At 32.2% G+C, this 19,119-nt stretch overlaps 1 protein-coding gene across 8 annotated transcripts; it reads left to right on the top strand.

The window, feature by feature from the left end:
• Positions 1 to 5,889: 5,889 nt before the first annotated feature.
• On the top strand, positions 5,890 to 14,067 carry LOC111285109 (glycosyltransferase BC10-like). 8 transcript variants are annotated; one of them, XM_089762279.1, is made up of 14 exons: positions 5,895 to 6,180; positions 6,274 to 6,360; positions 6,744 to 7,027; positions 7,127 to 7,637; positions 8,407 to 8,481; positions 9,300 to 9,398; positions 10,018 to 10,118; positions 10,225 to 10,296; positions 10,406 to 10,496; positions 10,876 to 10,956; positions 12,835 to 12,894; positions 12,974 to 13,096; positions 13,416 to 13,454; positions 13,559 to 14,067. In XM_089762279.1, the coding sequence occupies exons 4-14, from the start codon at positions 7,251 to 7,253 to the stop codon at positions 13,673 to 13,675; spliced, it is 1,245 nt and encodes a 414-aa protein (XP_089618405.1). In that variant the 5' UTR covers positions 5,895 to 6,180; positions 6,274 to 6,360; positions 6,744 to 7,027; positions 7,127 to 7,250; the 3' UTR covers positions 13,676 to 14,067. The 8 variants fall into 8 exon arrangements, with proteins under 8 accessions (XP_089618407.1, XP_089618405.1, XP_089618406.1 ...); XM_089762280.1 differs by lacking the exon at positions 6,744 to 7,027; XM_089762277.1 differs by having other exon boundaries at positions 5,895 to 6,360.
• The last annotated feature ends 5,052 nt before the right edge of the window (positions 14,068 to 19,119 follow it).

The raw sequence follows: 19,119 nt of genomic DNA, 5'->3' as shown, positions 1-19,119 counted from the left end.
GGAAACTAGGGTTTTTTTTTTGGAATTTTGACGTAGGCGAGACTCTGGGGCTTAGGTGATTGGTGCTTGGGGTTTTTCTCTATGAAGGGATTCTAGTAGTGGCCAGATGGGTACCCGGTGAGATGGATGATGCTTAGGAGAGGTCTAGTTTTGTAAAGACGTGGGATTGACAAGGCATGGGACTTTTGGCATGGAATGAGGTGTTAATAATGGTGGTTTAGGGGTGAACAGGATTTACAGGGTGTGGTCAAGGCTGGTGGTGTGGGTACCCAGTGACCAGAAGGGTGGGTGCCCAGTGGTGCTATGCAAGGCACCATTGCCACTATAGTCTTTTATTTTTTTCTGTTTCTATTTTTTTATTAATTATTATATTTTACAATAATATTAAATTAATTTGATAAAAATTGAAAATAAATCTTAAAACTGAATTAGTTTGGAACATATAAACCCAGACAAAAATTAGTGTTTACAGTTACTTCTCTTTGCACATTACTAAGAATCAGGAATAGGGTAAAGATAAAGAAAACAATTTTGTTTGAAAGCAAATTGAGGATTTTTTTTTTTGTTTTTGGTTTTTTTGTTTTTTTTTTAATCATAAGTCAATTAATAAAGAAAAATGACTGGGACAACACCATTTGTCAAAAAATAAAGAAAATGATCGGGACAATACTATGACTCAAAATATAAAAAATTGATCAGGATAATACCTCAAGTTGAAATTATGCCCAGAAGTCTTAAGGCTTATGCCCGGAAGTCTTAAAAATCATGTTCGAAGGTTTTACAGAATCAACCGAGATAACACCGCAAGTCAAAAAATAAAGAATCAATCAGAACAACATTGCGAATCGAAATTATGCCCAGAGGTCTTAAATATTATGTCCGGAGGTCTTAGAAACCATGTCTGGAGGTCTTAAAGATTGTACCCAGAGGTCTTAAAGAATTGACTAGGATAACACCGCAAGTTAAAAAGTAAAAAATCGATCAAGACAACACTGCGAATCGAAATTAAGCTCAAAGGTCTTAGAAATTATGCCCAGAGGTGTTAGAGATTATGCTCGAAGGTTTTAAAAATTATGTCCAGAGGTCTTAAAAATCATGCCCAGAGATCTTACAGAATCGACCCAGACAACATCGTAAGTCAAAAAAATAAAGAATAAATTAGGACAATATCGTGAATAGAAATTATGCCCGAAAGTCTTAAAAATCATGCTTGGAGATCTTACAGAATCGATCGAAATAACACCGCAAGTTAAAAAATAAAGAATCGATCAGGATAACATCACGAATCAAAATTATGTTTGAAGGTCTTACAGAATCAACCGGGATAACATCACAAGTCAAAAAAATAAGAAAATAATCGGGACAACACCACGAGTTAAAAAGTATTGAGATAACACCACGAGTCAAATCATGCCCGAAGGTCTTAAAAATTATGCCTAAAGGTCTTAGAGATTATGCTCGAAAGTCTTACAAATTTTAAAATTTTTGAATGCTTCTCTAATCAAAGGTAATGAACTTTAAAAATTTAAAAATCTTTTACCAAAGGTCTTGAAAGTTGTGCCAAGAGGTCTTAAAGATTATGCCTGGAGGTCTTATAAATCTCAAAATCTTTGAATACTCATCCTAATCAGAGGTAATGAAACTTTAAAAATTTTAAAATCTTTTGCTCGAAGTCTTGAAAGTTGTGTTCGGAGGTCTTAAAAATTTCAAAATCTTTGAATACTCCTCTGATCAGAGGTCGTGAAACTTTAAAACGTTGAAAGTTGAAAATGGCTTTCCCCCAATTAGAGTTGATAAATGCAATCATGATACAAAATGTCTATTCTCATCAAATGATGCTAATAAAAATGTCGATGTGAATGAAAATGCCAATGCAAATGCAAGAATATGAATGCTTGATGTGAATATATTTAACTTTTTCACAATGCAAATGGTAATGTTCTTTTAATGTAAATGCCCCTACAAATACATTTTCTTAGGATACAGATGCCAAGCTGCAAATGCAAATTTTTCTTATGGTGCGAATGCAAATGTCTCATACAAGTGCGAATGTAAATGATGCAAATGTAAATGTCCCTTTAATGATGCACAGGCAAGTATGCAACTATGAATGTCTTCTTTTTTTTTTATGATGCAGGTTAAATGTCTTTTTGATGTGCAAGTGATGCAAATGCAAAGATTGTTTTTGTCTTTATTTTTAATAGATCTATGTTTAAATTTTTAATGTTTAATTTTCACCAAAAATGATCTTGGTGTTATGTATAAAATGCTCAAATAATCTCTAAAATTTTTAAAAATAATAAAAAATTACCCCACATAAAATATCTTTACAATCAATGAAAAAAAGTTAAAAATTCAAGACTTTTGAATCTCTTGAAAATTAATGAATACTATTTGGAAAGCTTATAGGTAGGGTAATTGACAATTCAGTTCTTTTCACTAGTGGGCATATCTCATGGAAAGCTCAAGGAAGATTGCAAAGTTTTTTTTTAGGCTTATCAAAGAGAATTTTTTAAAAACACTTTTCTTTTATTGAAAATGTGATACTTTAATATGTGTCAAAACTAGCTATTACTTTTCAAACAAGATTTGGGAAGATGACAAGGCTAGTTTTTTTTTTTTTTTTTTTGAAATGAAAGGTCTTTAACAGGTATTGGTCTTTCAAAAGGCTTTACATCAAGGTTTTTTATTCTGGATAGAACCTTAGAACTTTAAAATTCATTTTAGGGCCTTAAAAATGATTTTAGCTCTAAACTGCCCTCTTGAGGTTTTTACCTTAGAGCTATATTTTCAATCAATGAAGAACTTGCTGAAATCTTGTCAAATACCAACAAGAATGTACAAATTTTCAAGGACATTGCTCGTCAATCCAAATGTCCACATTTGATCAAAATGGACTTTTCAAGGTATGTAATGTAGGCAAAAGTTAGGGGTTCTGAAAAATACATAAATAGGCTCAAAATATGTTATTTAGGGTAATTAGGCCAAGGATCATGAAAAGCATTCTTTGGCTTTCTTTGTTTGTGTTTTTTTTTTGTTCACTTTGTTTTTTTTTTTGAAACATTTGGCTTTAGTTTTAGCAACTTTATTCATTTTTTTTTGCCCTGAATTCTCATTTTCAAGGTACATATTTTTTTTAATTTTTTTTTAGAATTCTAACTGAAGCTTTGGATTCTTATCTCCAAGGTTTCTTTGCTCTTCTTTGAAAATGACTAACTTCATCTTTAGTTATCTACTCTATTGAATTCTTAGGATTTCAATTGAAGCCTTATTCACTTTTTTATCCCGGAATCTCATCTTCGAATATCAAACACTTTCATTGAAGTTGGTTTCATGAAGGTATCCTTATTTTGCCCTTAATGTAGAAAACGATCATTGGCCGAGGTTCATTTTAGAACAAAAAATTTAATAGGCTCAAATGGATAGCAAGTGGATAATTTTTATATATGAAAAGGATAAAAAAAAATGATCATTCGTCATTTCAAACGTGATCACTTGGTTTGAAAACAAATTATTGAAGAATGGGATAAAATATTTTTTTTATTTTTTTATCTTTTTTTTGCTTTTGCATTTTTTTCTTTTTTTTTTTTTGATGCCCCATTTTGTTTTTCACTCAAGGTTCTTATGATGATAAAAATCAAATTGCATAGGATTGATCGTATAGTTCTAAAAGGCTCTTTAGGCTACAAATTGTTTTTCAAAAATCCTTTTGCATAACATGAAAGAACAAATCAAAATGAGTTATTGAAATTTTGTGCTAAAAAAAAGATTGATCGAAGATAGCCGATGGTGATATGTGTGGTGGTCGAAAATGGTAGTTAGAGAGAGAAAGTGTGAGCTAGAGATTGAGGAAATTTAGAGAGAAAAAAAGCAAAATGAATAAAAAGAATTTGTTGTAATTTATATAGATTTAGTTAAATGAGATGGTAGATGATTTGGCAAATGATATAGCAGTCATGTCATTTTTCTATCAAAATTTGGATAAAATCTATTAGGTGACCACATTTAGTACATTTAACAAGTTTTAAAGATGTTTTTGGGACAAATTAAATTTCAATGACCTATTTGAGATATGGATGTTAGTTTAGTGACCACCTATAAAATTTACTCTAAATACAAGTGATGATCAAACTTATAACTTAACTCAAATGATTTATCAACTTAAGATGGATTATAATTATATTATTATTTATATATGGTCAAATTATTTCGAAAGTCTTAAGATTCTACAAATATTTAAAATTTAGTCCTTATATTGTACTTTATACTAATTTAGTTTTTATACTATTTTAATTTGATAATCTTAGTATAATTACTAACTTTGTTAATTTTTTACTATTAAAAATACTGATGTGACCATTGACTTGATGATATAGATGTTGACTTTACTAATATAGCGTTGATTGGTTAACATGATAACTTGGATGAATGAAATTAATTGTTGAATTATGCAATGGTCTTTTTACTAACATGAAATTTAGAATTTAAATTTTTATAAAAATTCTTCAAACTCTTTATAAAAAGAGTTTATAAATTTTAAAAAGAAATTTACACTTTTTTATTTTATTTAGATAAAGAATAAATCGAAATCAGAAGCTCTTTGCTCTTTGTTATTTCTCTATTTTATCCAAGATTTTTTGGCTATTTTATCTAAAATAAACCAAAACAAAATAAATTCTAAAAGCCTATGTTTTCTTTATAATTTATTTATTTATTATTTAAATAATAAAAAATATAGAAATTTTCTAAAAAATATAAAAATTCAAAAAATTATAAAAATTCAAAAAAGTTAAAAACAAAAAATTATATATTTTGATTAAACAAAATGGTCTATTTGAAAATTTGAAAATTCAAAAATTCAAAAAATGATTTTTACTTAAAAATTAAACTATTGAAAAAAGTACATTTAATATTTTTTAATAAACTAGAGAATTTCTAAAAAATTCAAAATGTTAAATTTTTATTAATAATTTACCAACATTATTAATTTCAACTTGTACAAGAATAAAATTTTTATGAAATTATATTAGAGAGATTAAATTTTAAATTTTACTCAAGTAAATGAATCATTTACATAATTTAATAATTAATTTCATTCATTCAAGTTGACAAGTCAGTAAATCAACATCACGTTTGTAAAGTTATGTTCATGTCATCAAGTCAACAGTTATGTTAATATTTTTAATGGTAAAAAATTGATAAAGTTAGTAATTAGACTAAACTTATTAAATTAAAATAATATAAAGACTAAATTTATAGGAATTACAATACAAAACCTAAATTTTTAATTTTTGTAGAATTTAGAAACCTCCTATATAATTTGACCTTTATATATTTATTGTATTCAATTTGACAATTTATTATTTAAAAAATGCCACAATTTATGTGATTAACCTAATTCACTAAAAGATTTGTGTTGTATAAAAATGTTTAGCTACTTGATAGTAATTTACGTAAGTTTTTTCTTGTAAGAAAGAGACAAAGAAGGAAATAAAATGAGTGTAATGAAAGGGTAGAAAAACTTCTGTCGTAGGAAAAGATCTTAAATTTTTTAGTACTTTCTTTTTTTATATTTTTTATCATAATTTTTTTAATATTTTAAATTTAAAATTAATTCAATTGATTTATAGTTACTTTTTAAAAAATTATTTAATTAATTTAAATTTTAGTATTACAATTTTTTTAAATTTCAAATTAAAATATTCTGAATACTAATTTTCTTTTTTTTATATATTTTTATCAAACATAGATATACACAATTACAAAAGAATGTGATAGAAAATAAGTAACACCAAATAGCTTTAATATTTATTTATTTACGAGAGTAAGGGTTTAATTGACAAGGCATTGAACATTGGTTGAGTTGATGGGAAAACACGCGCTAGCAATGCGGCTAGGCATTGACAGTTGATCCTAGAAGCAGTGTCAAACAATAAACAAAAACGGGAAATAAATTAAATCGCCGGCTTTTTTATGTGTTCGGAACAAGGCCAATTTAGCTAAGAAAGAATTCCAATTTCCAACCCGCCTGCTGCTTCTTCGACCCAGCTCTCCCTCTCGCTCTCTCTTTCACGAACGACGATACAAAAGTACAAGTAAAAACCAAAAGCCAAAACCAAATACAAAAAGAAAGAAAAAAATCCAAGAACAAACATCCTCTAACGAATCAAAAACCCATTTGTGAGAGCTTAATCTTTTCTTTTTCATATATATAAACAGTCCCAATACTCATCTCTTTTCTCTGTTTCTTGTTTCATGCTCTGTCTGCCCTAGATCTCAATGTCTTCTTGATTTTTGCATCTTTGAAATCCTAAGATTTTAAGATCTCTTTCATTTTCTTCAATCAGCTCCATTCCTCAGGTAACTTGCTTCTCATTTTCTTTTAGTTGCTGCCTTGTTTTAGTTTTTGTTTTATAATAAATGAGATAATTGTATTCTTTATGATCTTTTTGGCGGGGGAGGGTGGTATTGACTAAGGAGGGAAATTGAGTGTGGAAACGTTTGTTATTTTTTTCTCTTGTTGGATTTGAACGAGTCTTAGGTTTTTGGTAGGTTGGACCAGTGAGGTCGTCGATTTGGGTTGACTTTTTGTGACACTCTTCTCCTTATTTTGGACAGAAATTGTTGGAAGAAGCTGCGTTTGGTTTTAGTAGTTAGGCAAATCCACAATTTTGCATTTCTTTCTTCGCTTCATGCTATATGGTTTGACTTTTTTGTGACACTCTTCTCCTTATTTTGGACAGAAATTGTTGGAAGAAGCTGCGTTTGGTTTTAGCAGTTAGGCAAATCCACAATTTTGCATTTCTTTCTTCACTTCATGCTATATCTGTTTTGAGCCGTTGGATTGCCCAGCAAAAAAAAAAAAAAAGAAAGTAAATTTTGTATTCTGGGTTTTATTTATTTTAAAATGTATAGAAAATAAGCTTCAGTTTACGGGCTTTTTTTTTTTTTTTTTTTTTTTTTTTTTAATTATAGCTCCATTGCTGAAGTTTTAAGGTTAAGGATTTGATCGGGTTTGTTGCACTTGGTATGTAAGTTGACTCTTATGACCAAGTTTTGTATTTTGGTCTCAAGGATGCTTGTGTCACAATATTGTAACCCTTTTGCCTATGGTTGCCTTTCTCAGATCACAGTACATTGATCAATTGAAGAATCTTTGGTTGGTTGCTGAATACTAACTCATTTATTTTAGAGAAAATTGGAGACAGAAGAGAATCAAAATGAACATAGAGCTGTGGTGTTTGTACTAGATGAAGGGAGCTCAGGGGTGGCAACTAGGCAGCATGGCTGATATGCATATCTTGCCTGGGTCTCGCCATCGCCCTTCTTTGAAGAGGCCCATATGGATTATTTTCTTGGTTTCTTTAGTCAGCCTTTTTCTAGTTTGTGCTTATATCTATCTGCCACATGGCAATGCTGCTTGCTACATATTTTCTTCTGGAGGTTGCAAGGCGCTTACTAATTGGCTTCCTCCCGCTCCTGCAAGGGAATTAACTGACAAGGAGATTATATCATGGGTTGTGTTTAGGGATATTTTGAATACACCTCCTGTCCAATCTAAAAATTCTAAAATTGCATTCATGTTCTTAACTCCAAGTTCACTGCCTTTTGAGAAGCTTTGGGATATGTTTTTCCGTGTAAGTTATTCTTTTTTGGCTGGTAGTTCGTTTTTCCTTTCTATAATCTAATGTCTTCATATGCTTCATGGATATTTTATTATCCCATTTAATGTCATGATTATTATTCTTGAACTTGGCTTTCGTGAACTGATATATTGGGAAGAAATTCATTCAAGGTTTGGTCCTGTATAAAAAGGTTGGATGGATCGCATACAGAATTTACCATGTAAAAGATGTTTGCTAAGAAAGAAATCACATTTTTGTGTGCAGGCCTCATGTACCCTGCCTGTTTCGGGTTTTAATTTTTTCTGTTCCTGAAGTAATTTGGATGTCTATTTGTTAATGCGTTTTTCTTTTTTTTTTTTGGTATTGTTACAAATTGGAAAATATTTTTTGGTTGAGAAATCTTGGATGAGGAATGAGGCCATAATGGAGAAATGTTGTACATATGTAGCCATAACATTGCATTTATATCAGCTGGAAAAACCTAGTAGAGATTTTGGGCCTTGACCATAGTGTTAGTAGGGGGGTGAAGTGAGGACTCTGGGTAATAAAGCTGCTATTTTATATCTGTACTGTTAGGTAATCGAGGGAGAAGATGGCTTTGTGTTTTGGAGTAGTCTACCTACTTTAACTAGAGCTCTTAGATAGTTTGGATCCTTTCTTAAGTATTTAATTTTTTTCATTATTATGTTTTTCAAACCTTTTGCTGGAAATTTCTTGGTTTAGCTTGTCAGTAATTATATGAACATCTGGAGGTTTCTCACCGCCTTGATGCTGTAGATAGTGGTGCAGATATGAACTATCTTATGACTGGACCTATGGGGAAATTGATAAGGGACATTTTCATAATACTTGTCAGGTCATTTTCATAAACCTTTTGCCATAGGTGTTTTTATGCTTCATAAGAATGCAGTTTCCATGTGTGAGTAAATTTATGATCATTATCTGAAGAAAGTGTCAATAGTTGTGATATATAACCTCAAGATGGGAATTAAGAACCATTTCAGGTCATTACATTAGATTTAGAAGTAGAAAAAGTAAAAAGTTGATTTCGATGAGGGACTGAAGCTGTTTTATGTTATTGCATGCAGACATGCTGGTGGAAAGGGAAAGTTAGATTACTGGTTTAATTCCTATAATAACATTTTAGTCTGTCTGGACTAATTAGAAACCTATAGTACCTACAATTTTTAGTGTAGGCAACATGGAGTTTTTGAGTATTACTTAAAATCTGCTGGCTGTCTGAAGCCTATTTGTGAATCAAATGGTAAATTTGTCTCTTCTGGTGATTCAAATAAAGTATTTCAGGTTGGCACTTTCCTAGTTTTTGTGTCAGGGAATTGTCTAATATAAATGATAGTCTAATGTATTTTGTTCTAGTAAACTGCATTTCCTTTGTTGATTGTGGATGTTAATGTGGGTTAAAGTGTGTGGTGAAGGTACTAGCAATATCAATCTATATTTGCCTGCTTTTTATGTATCGGGATGCTTTTATTGGTAACTTTTTAGTTATGTTTGACTGTCTTCCCAGTTTGTACTGTTTCTGTTGAATTCTAGCAGAAAGGAATTATAACCATTATCTTTTTTTTTTTTTCCTGCATTTGTGGCTTTCAGTTAACTTTTAAGAGGTTATTTCCCCTGTATCTTTATCAAAAATTTGCTCATTTTTCCTGGCAGGGGCATGAGGGAAAATTTTCTGTTTATGTCCATGCATCAAAAGAAAAACCAATGCATGTGAGCCGTTACTTTCTTAACCGAGAAATTCGCAGTGGTGAGGTATTTATCTTAGTTTAAAATTTTATGATAGGTTGTTATATCTCTCTCTCTTTTTTTTTTTTCTTTTTTTTCCCTTCGATCTGATATTTTGTTAAATTGGAAATTATCTTTCCATGCTTCTGCATTTTGGAAGCACTTGCCAAGTATCCTGATTTTACAATGGTCATTAAAAAAATATAGTGATTCATTCACTGTGGACTTGAAAATGGCCCCAGCAGAAAAGCTGATAATCAACTACTTAATTTCAGTAGATCAGAGGGAGAGGGGTAGACTGCCCTAGTGCCCTGCATCCTTACTTGTCTGCAATGTCAAGAGTCTGTCTCTGTTCATGTTTCTGCTTTATGAAGTCTCTCATAATTTATTGTCCAACTTTGTTTTTAGTTTGGAAAATCTCTTGGAGTAGAAACCCAAAGACATGATGATAGCACTTACCATGTCATTTGAGTATCGTGTGAAAATTTGTTACTAATTATATACTTCAGCATCGTTTTACATCCAATTACTACTAGATACAATATTGTGCTGTGACATTTTGTTGCGTAGCTATCTCATATTTATTAGTGTTACTGTATTCCACAATTTGATGAGCTAGTAATCCTTGGATATTCTGAATTTGTAGGTTTTGTGGGGAAAAATTTCTATGGTTGATGCAGAGAGACGATTATTGGCACATGCCCTAAAAGATCCTGAAAACCAACATTTTGTGTTACTTTCTGAGAGGTAAATACGGTTTGTCTCACTTATCCTCCCTCCCACTCCCCCAAAGTTTTTTTTTTTTTTACTTGCACTATTATCGAAATCCGAAGAACTAATTGTGACATTGCAGTTGTGTTCCATTGCATAATTTTGACTATGTCTACAACTATCTGATGCATGCTAATGTGAGTTTTGTTGACTGGTAAGTGAAATCTTAGAGTATTGCACACATGCATGTGCACATGTGATGGACTTCTTGCACTGTTTTCCCTTGTTTGACTTGTATCCACCCCTCCCCAATTGTTTGCCAGCTTTGTGGATCCTGGACCGCATGGAAATGGCAGGTATTCAGAGCGAATGTTACCTGAAGTAGAAAAGAAAAACTTCAGAAAGGGTGCGCAGGTATGTCTTAATTGATATGATAAAAAGACCATTTTTATTTAGATAAATATGCATTACTATAGATCAATCTGAATGGTAAATCTGTAGCTGGGATGTGTGAATGAACTTTACCACATTCAACTCTTCTTATGACAATACGAAGGCCTTGGGTAACTGCTGCTGTCCTATTTTTGTAAATTTGATTGATCACCATAGTTGATGCATTTGTGTATCCTTTTCATTTTAAATGTTTAACTGTTTTCTTTACCCAAAATTGTTCATGTCCTCTCCAACTACAAAAGTCTCTTGCTTTGAAATATTTCAGCCTTCAGCACACCTCTTTAAGCAAACTTATATTGTATCCTCTTGCGGCAAATTTAAATTAGTGAATTTTGTGCAGTGGTTCTCAATGAGGCGGCAGCATGCTCTGATAGTTATGGCTGACAGTCTTTACTACTCAAGGTTTCGGGATTACTGCAAGGTGAATTTGATCTTAAAATGTAGTTTGATTTACTATAATCTGTTTTGGTTTGAATTTACAGAAGCCTCTTTGATCCATGGATGAGAGAGTTGGCTTACTTTTATTCGTTTCAAGTTAATGATTTTTTTAGAATATGTTCATCACTTCAAAAATTACTATTGAAACATATGATGAAAATTAATTTGAGTTTGCTTAAGTGAACTTTTTTGGCACATGATGCCAAAAGTTGCTCTAACAACTCCGGTTTATTGAAAAGCATTATATATTTATTAACATATGGCAGCAAAAGTGGCAGGTAAACTTGATTTCAATTTTCCTGATCTCTCGCCTTCTTTCCCCCCTGACTTCATTGCTTCTTTCTGATTAAATGCTTCTTGTTTGTCAATCAAGATAAAAGCTTAATGTGTTTCAATGCTTTTTAGTAGAGTGGTGAATATCATTTAATAAAATATGTAAAACTTTTTGAGGGATATAATAGATGTTTCGTGTTAGTCAGATTGGTCTCAATTTGTGTGATCATGTTGTTTATCTCTGTCTCTTTCTATCTTAACTTTTAGCATTAGCTCAAAGACAGAACATTTCTAGATTTCAATTACTTGCCTATGAGCTACGTCAAAATAAACCATTCCTTTTTTTTGAAAGTATAGTTATTTTGAAGGAACTCTCTGGATTTATATAAATTTTAGATCAAATTAGATGTTATTTTCTGCTTAAACTAGACTGTTTAGGTTACACCTGGTAATTTTTCTAGCTTTCCTTGAGTTCCTTATACTGTACAAGGGCAGAAATCCTTCTTCAGATTAGGGGTGTAAATGAGCTAAGATAATTGTAAGTATTCAAGCTCAGCCCAAAAAACACTTGAATTTGATTATTATTGAGCCGAGTAGTCGAGCAAGCAAAATTTGAGCCTGTTATTGCTTGGCTTGAGTGGTTCACGTGCCTGCTCAAGTTTTTTTATTTTTAATAATTTTATACTATATGTATTAATATCTATTTTTTAATTAATTATTTACAATTTTACCCTCTTTATATAAGAAAACCCCTAACTTTTCTCTTTAACTTTCCTCTCTCTATCTTTTACCATTCAATTTACATAGCAGCCCTGCCCCCCCAAACTCAAGCCTCACTTTTTCTTCGTGGTTTTTCATCACTTCTCAATCTACTCAGATTCAAAGTTCAAACAACGTATTTAAACCATAACCAAGAGTTATAATCTGTTTATATCTTTTGATCTTTCTAAAATCATTTTGGGTCCTCTCTCAAATCGAAACTTCCCTTGGCATCAATTCTCTAAATCGAAACTTTCCTTGGCATCAATTCTCTAAATCGAAACTTTCCTTGGCATTAACTTTTTCTCTTTTTTTATGAGAGTTATTTTTGGTTAAAGCTTTCTCTTTTTTTAGATGTTCAAAGCTTATTTGGACTTAACAAAAAAAAAAAAAAATCTAAAACTCTATTCTTTTGTTCAAGTTTGTTTCTCATTTTTTTTTTTTTTCATTTTTAGTTTGCAGCAACCTTAGCCAAATATTGCAGTAACTTTTGTCAAGCTTAGTTTTTTGCTTGGTTACTGAGCTTAATCAACCGAGCTTAAGTAGCTCGACTTCTTTTTTGAGTCGAGGATCCAGAAAATTGAAACTCAATGAAGCTTGAGGTGAGCTTCGAGCCATGAATTTGGGTCGAGCTCAAGCTTTGTCTACTTGACTCGGTTACACTTCTATTTTCTTTGTAAATGTCAAATGACTGAGTTTCATTGCGGAGATGATGTGTTATGATATTAGTATCTGGTAGTTATAATCTGTGAAAGTTTGAAATAAGAAAGTTTGTGCACATGCTTTTATGTTGATGACTAGTAGTAATTCATGTTCTTGATTATTACAGCCAGGTTTGGATGGCAAAAATTGCATTGCTGATGAGCATTACTTGCCAACCTTTTTCCATGTAAGAATCATACTCTGGATCATGTTTCTGACTTTTCGCTATAGCTTCTCCTAATGTGTTTTCATTTCTGTGCCCTCAGATGATTGATCCTGGTGGTATTGCAAACTGGTCTGTAACACATGTTGACTGGTCTGAGAGAAAGTGGCACCCTAAATCATATAGGGCTCAGGATGTTACAGATGAGCTTCTGAAGAATATTACGGTAAATGTGCTTATCTCTTTATTTTTAAGCAATCCCATTGCAATAACCACAAGCCACTTTGTCCTTGATGCTAATAAGTGTGGTGTAGCATGTTGGTTAGAAAAACATACTTTCATCATTTGCCACAAAGAAAGGGAAAGTATGGCAATACCCAACAACTTACCACCTTGCCTTTTAATGGATACACTGAGAATCTGTTGTTCCTTTGTATGATGATGAAGTCTTGCATGAGTTGTCATCTGGGAAAAACTGTAATAGATTGGGGTTATCAATAATGATGAATTTAGGTTCTGATGAATTTGGCATTATATTTTTGCAGTCAATTGACTTGAGTGTCCATGTAACAAGTGATGAAAAGGTATACATTTTAAACACATTTTCTCGTACTTTGACGAGTTGATAAAATTACTAGATTCTGAATGTAGTTATCCTTTTTTTTTTTTTTTTCTGAATTTTCTCTAGAGTGAAGAGCAGGTACAAGCTTGCTTATGGAATGGAATCAAACGACCGTGTTACCTATTTGCAAGGAAATTCTATCCAGAAACCCTAGATAAATTGATGATGCTCCTCAATTTTTGACTGAATTCTTTGGTTGGATTGATGGTTTTTTCTTGATCCCTTCACTCCATCTCGGGTTCCCGTATAGATTATACATTTGTAAATGGCCATGTTTCCCAACCACAATTCTTGAGTGCAAGGCCAACTGGAAGAGCAGTTTGGATGACTTGAATGAGGCTGCTGGAGGCTAACGAGTTGTTAGTGTTGCGTCCTTCCAGATGGGTAATTTCTTGTCCATTTTTTCCCCCCATTTGTGCCATCATACATTATTATATATGTGGAAGAATTCTTGGGGGATTCTTTTTTTTTTTTCCTTTTAAAGTTGAAAAACAAGACTGATGCACTCTTTTCTGGAAATATGAGCTTAATTTTTAAATCCATATAAAAATAATTGAGATCCTACTGTTCTAGTACGAGTATAATGCGGTTTGGTTTTATAGCATGAGTATAGTGCGATTTGGTTATAAAAAAATTGTTTTGGTTTTTAAATATTTTAATCAAACATATCAAAATTATAATAAAAATCAGATTAAATCCAATTGAAATAATTTGGTTTGGTTTATTATTTGGTTTGTCTTTTAACAATATAAATTCAAACATGAAATCGAAAAAAAAAAAAAAAAAATTTTCTTTCATTGTTTGTAAGGTATCTCATCCCAGTTAAAAAGAGATTTACTATTGAATGCATGAGTTTGATATTAAATCAAACATAGTAATTACTTGATATAAATATGCATTTGAATTAATGGTATGGTGTTTTTAGGCCAAAAAATTTATAACGGTATGGTGTTTAATATAATAAAGCTAAGAGTATTTTTTATATGCCTACGCGGAGTCCTAAAATTCTACAGTTGAGATTAGGAAATTTACAAAGTTATTTTTTTGTTATATTAAATCTTCTTTAGAGAGATTAAAGGTTGAAATCTTATAGCTTACCAAAACTTTTTGAATGATAAAATAATCGCTAAAATCAATTTAAATATCAAATTTATATATTTTAAGTGTTTGGTATAGAGTAATTATTTAAAAAATTATGGTAATTTATGTATGATGATTAAATTACTATATTTGGTAATTATTTGGTGATTTTACGTGACGGTGATTTTAGATTATTAAAAGTGATTAGATTATCACTTTAGAGGGTGTCAATATTGTTTATTTAATATATGAATTAAAAATTTAGTTTTTCTTAAAATTAATTATAATTATTTTGTATTATAATTTTTATATTTTAAAATTAACGTTCATTGTAACAAGTTCAAAAATATTGTGATTTTTTAAATTTTTAAAAATTTATTTATTATATAATTTTTTGATTTTAATATATTAATTTTATTTTTTAATTCAAATATTTTTTGCATAATTTTTACTATAAAACTAGTTTATTATCAATAAACATATTTTTAATTTAATAATTTAATTATATTTATTATGAAATAAATAAAATATTACTAATATTTTATATATAAATTATTATTTTTAAATAATATTGAAATCTTTAACGTGTATAGTTATTGTCATAACGTCTAGATCCGGGTATCTATCGCCAGACATTGACTTTAGGGAGTCGCCACCAATCTTTTTTTATCCAGGTGCGATTGGCCACCTATGGAATCTGCCCTTTTAGGGAACACCTAAGCTTAAGGGTCCCTAAAAGAATAGGTTCGGGTCTGCTTAACCAGAACAGAGTTCGGGAATTCGGTTACGTGTGAGGAAGGTTATAGCACCCTCACAACGCCCATCAAAAGATGGTACCAGCTTGAATTTGTGTTATCCAAAAGCCTTAAAATTTTACCAAGTAGTTAGTTGTTGAAAATTATTCTCAATTGACTCTAATACTTTTAGCAGAAAATTGAGAAAATTCCCTCACCTCAAGAGTATGCAAGAAAAACTACTGTTTCACTTGCAGAGGCTCCGTCGTCGGATTATTTAAAGAAAAATCAAGATCAACCAATTAATTAATTATCGAAAATTATTCTCAATTGACTCTAATACTTTTAGCAGAAAATTGAGAAAATTCCCTCACCTCAGGAGTATGCAAGAAAAACTACTGTTTCACTTGCAGAGGCTCCGTCGTCGGATTAATTAAAGAAAAATCAAGATCAACCAATTAATTAATTATCGGAAATTATTCTCAATTGACTCTAATACTTTTAGCAGAAAATTGAGAAAATTCCCTCACCTCAAGAGTATGCAAGAAAAACTACTGTTTCACTTGCAGAGGCTCCGTCGTCGGATTAATTAAAGAAAAAAGAAAAAAAATCAAGATCAAAATCAAAGTCAAATAAAAAAAAATTCAAAAAAAAAAAAAAATTCAAAAAAAAAAAAAAAACCTGGAGCGGCTCGGATCGCGGCTCGGCTTGGTGCGGCTCGGCTCGGCTCGGCTCGGCTCGGAGGGGCTGAAACACGCGGGTCAGAAAGCGGGTCGACGCTTCGGGTCGGGTCGGGTTCGGCAAAACGCGCGTATCCTCTTATTAACTTAAAGCCAAAACGACGTCGTTTTGGGAGGGTATAAAAGGCACCTTCCTCCGTTTTTCAGCAGACCGTTCCTCCCCTCTCTCTCTCTTCTTCCCTTCTTCTCTGCCTTCTCTCTAGAATTTGAAGAACGCCGGTGCCGGATTCTGGAAAATTCGCCGGAATCTGGGAATTTCGCCGGAAATTGACAGGAAGTTGGCCGGATGGTCGCCGGTTTCTGGGATTCTCCGCCGGAAACTGGGTCTGTCACCGGAAACTTCAAAGTTCGCCGGAATTGTCGCCGGAAAATTCAAAAGTCGCCGGAATTTTCGCCGGAATCTGGAAATTTCCCAGAAATTTCCAGAAAATTTTTTCGCCAAATTTTTCTAAAAAATTTTTCTCACTGCCAGAACACTCCTAAACTTTTCCTTAGCTCTCTAAACACCCCTATTCTCTCAATCAGTAGCTTTTGCTTCTGTTTTCTGTGTGTTCTTGACTGTTCCAGGGGGGTCCCTTTTATAGGGATTGATCAGGAGTTTCTGATCAATCCCAATTCCTCTTTGGACGGGAATTCAGTCTTTGAATCCAATTGGACTCTTCTGATTGAATTCCCCTTCAGAGTGGGAGTCTTCAACTTTGAATCCTAGCCCTCCAAAATAAAAATTAAAATAAAATTAAAAAAAAAATCTAGATAATTGGAAAGATAAATCAAAAGATAAAAAATTTTCAAATAATATCTGAAAATCAGAAAAAATCAGAACAGATAATTAAAAAAAAGATAAGAATAATAATATAATAATAATAAATATATAACTATATACATATAAATCTATTCTAATGAAAAAAAAAAAAATATATATATATATATACATATATTAATACATAATAATAAATAATAAAATACACAAGAGAGAAAAAAAATAAAATAAAATAAAAATAAAAAATAAAAAATACGAGTAAAAATTCAATTGGGCCTTGCCCATTTGGGGCAGGCCCAAATGATCTGGGTCAGGCCCAATTGATCCGGGTCAGGCCCAATTGATCCGGGCCCGGACCTGATTGGGTGTCTACAGCTGCCCCTCTTTGCGTATTTTCTGTGAGACAGAAATTGCGCAAAGATGTAAACACCCAGTCAAGACCCGACTCGACATTTTCATTTTTGATTTTTTTTTTATTTTTGTTTTTATTTTTTTTGATTTTTTTTGATTTTTTTGATTTTTTTGTTTTTTTGTTTTTTTGTTTTTGTTTTTTTTTTGTTTTTTTTTTTGGCCGAAGCTCCTCTAAACAGAGACTCAACGACTTTTGAAAGTAAATTGCTCCTCTAAACAGAGGCAACGGACTTTGGAAAGTAAATTGCTCCTCTCAACAGAGGCACCACGACTTTGGAAAAATAAATTGCTCCTCTCAACAGAGGCACCACGACTTTGGAAAAATAAATTGCTCCTCTCAACAGAGGCACCACGACTTTGAAAAGTAAATTGCTCCTCTAAACAGAGGCAACGAACTTTGAAAAGTAAATTGCTCCTCTAAACAGAGGCACCACGACTTTAAAAAAATAAATTGCTCCTCTAAACAGAGGCAACGAACTTGGAAAAGTAAATTGCTCCTCTAAACAGAGGCACCACGACTTTGGAAAAATAAATTGCTCCTCTAAACAGAGGCACCACGACTTTGAAAAAGTAAATTGCTCCTCTAAACAGAGGTACCACGACTTTGGAAAAGTAAATTGCTCCTCTAAACAGAGGCAACGAACTTTGAAAAGTAAATTGCTCCTCTAAACAGAGGTACCACGACTTTGGAAAAGTAAATTGCTCCTCTAAACAGAGGCACCACGACTTTGGAAAAGTAAATTGCTCCTCTAAACAGAGGCACCATGACTTTGGAAAATAAATTGCTCCTCTAAACAGAGGTACCACGACTTTGAAAAGTAAATTGCTCCTCTAAACAGAGGTACCACGACTTTGAAAAAGTAAATTGCTCCTCTAAACAGAGGCAACGAACTTTGAAAAGTAAATTGCTCCTCTAAACAGAGGTACCACGACTTTGAAAAAGTAAATTGCTCCTCTAAACAGAGGCACCACGACTTTGGAAAAGTAAATTGCTCCTCTAAACAGAGGCACCACGACTTTGGAAAGTAAATTGCTCCTCTAAACAGAGGTACCACGACTTTGAAAAGTAAATTGCTCCTCTAAACAGAGGCAACGAACTTGGAAAAGTAAATTGCTCCTCTAAACAGAGGTACCACGACTTTGAAAAAGTAAATTGCTCAGAGGTAACGAACTTTGAAAAGTAAATTGCTCCTCTAAATAGAGGTACCACGACTTTGGAAAAGTAAATTGCTCCTCTAAACAGAGGTACCACGACTTTGGAAAAGTAAATACTCCTAGACGATCATGTCTGAAGGAGTTGAAAGTTGTGTTTGAAGGGATTTCAGGAGATTATGCCCAAAGGTCTTATAAATTAATCCTGATACCAAGAGACATCCTATTTCAAGGATTAGGAACTTACCTGACAAGTTTCTTCTCAAACTTGCAAAGTCTTTTCATATCTGTCTTTTTCATGTGGGATGTTGGAACACCCCTGCTTCTTGAATTTGTACACTATACTTTCCTGAAAGTAGTGTATGCTATGCAAATGCATATGAATTTCAATGCATGCTATGCAAATGTTGGCCAATTAATTCCTGTTCAATGTATGGTACTCAAGTTTCTCAAGCTCTTTTTTTCTTTCTTGGGCGTCAAGCCCTTTGATTCCTTAAGGATCCAATTGCACTGCTCTTCTAAGATCGAACCAGTGTAGCTCTTAATTGTCTCTTCCACTCAGATTCTTCCTTGTTCTGTTTTTCAATACTTTGGAATAAGTTTCATCAATCGATCATCACTTGACCATCATTCAATGAATTTCTCAGCAATAACAAATTTTCAAAACAAGTTTCATCCACCATCATTGGGTCATTACTCTGTCTCAGCATTAACCATTCAAAAACAAACTCTGTCCACTGTTTGTCTTCA

This window comes from Durio zibethinus, chromosome 6, assembly GCF_047325235.1.
Source record: "Durio zibethinus cultivar Kanyao isolate XHJ-2024 chromosome 6, ASM4732523v1, whole genome shotgun sequence".
Lineage (NCBI taxonomy): Eukaryota > Viridiplantae > Streptophyta > Magnoliopsida > Malvales > Malvaceae > Durio > Durio zibethinus.
Note: the sequence above shows the minus strand (reverse complement) of the source record. Positions and strands in the feature narration are given on the sequence as shown.

What these genes read in the sequence shown, in the direction of transcription:
- LOC111285109 (XM_089762280.1), top strand. Translation starts at nt 7,251, where the DNA reads ATGAAGGGAGCTCAGGGGTGGCAACTAGGCAGCATGGCTGATATGCAT. An exon ending in GAGAAATTCGCAGTGGTGAG is followed by an intron (nt 9,399 to 10,017) that starts GTATTTATCTTA and finishes CTGAATTTGTAG; the next exon opens with GTTTTGTGGGGAAAAATTTC. An exon ending in ACTTGCCAACCTTTTTCCAT is followed by an intron (nt 12,895 to 12,973) that starts GTAAGAATCATA and finishes CTGTGCCCTCAG; the next exon opens with ATGATTGATCCTGGTGGTAT.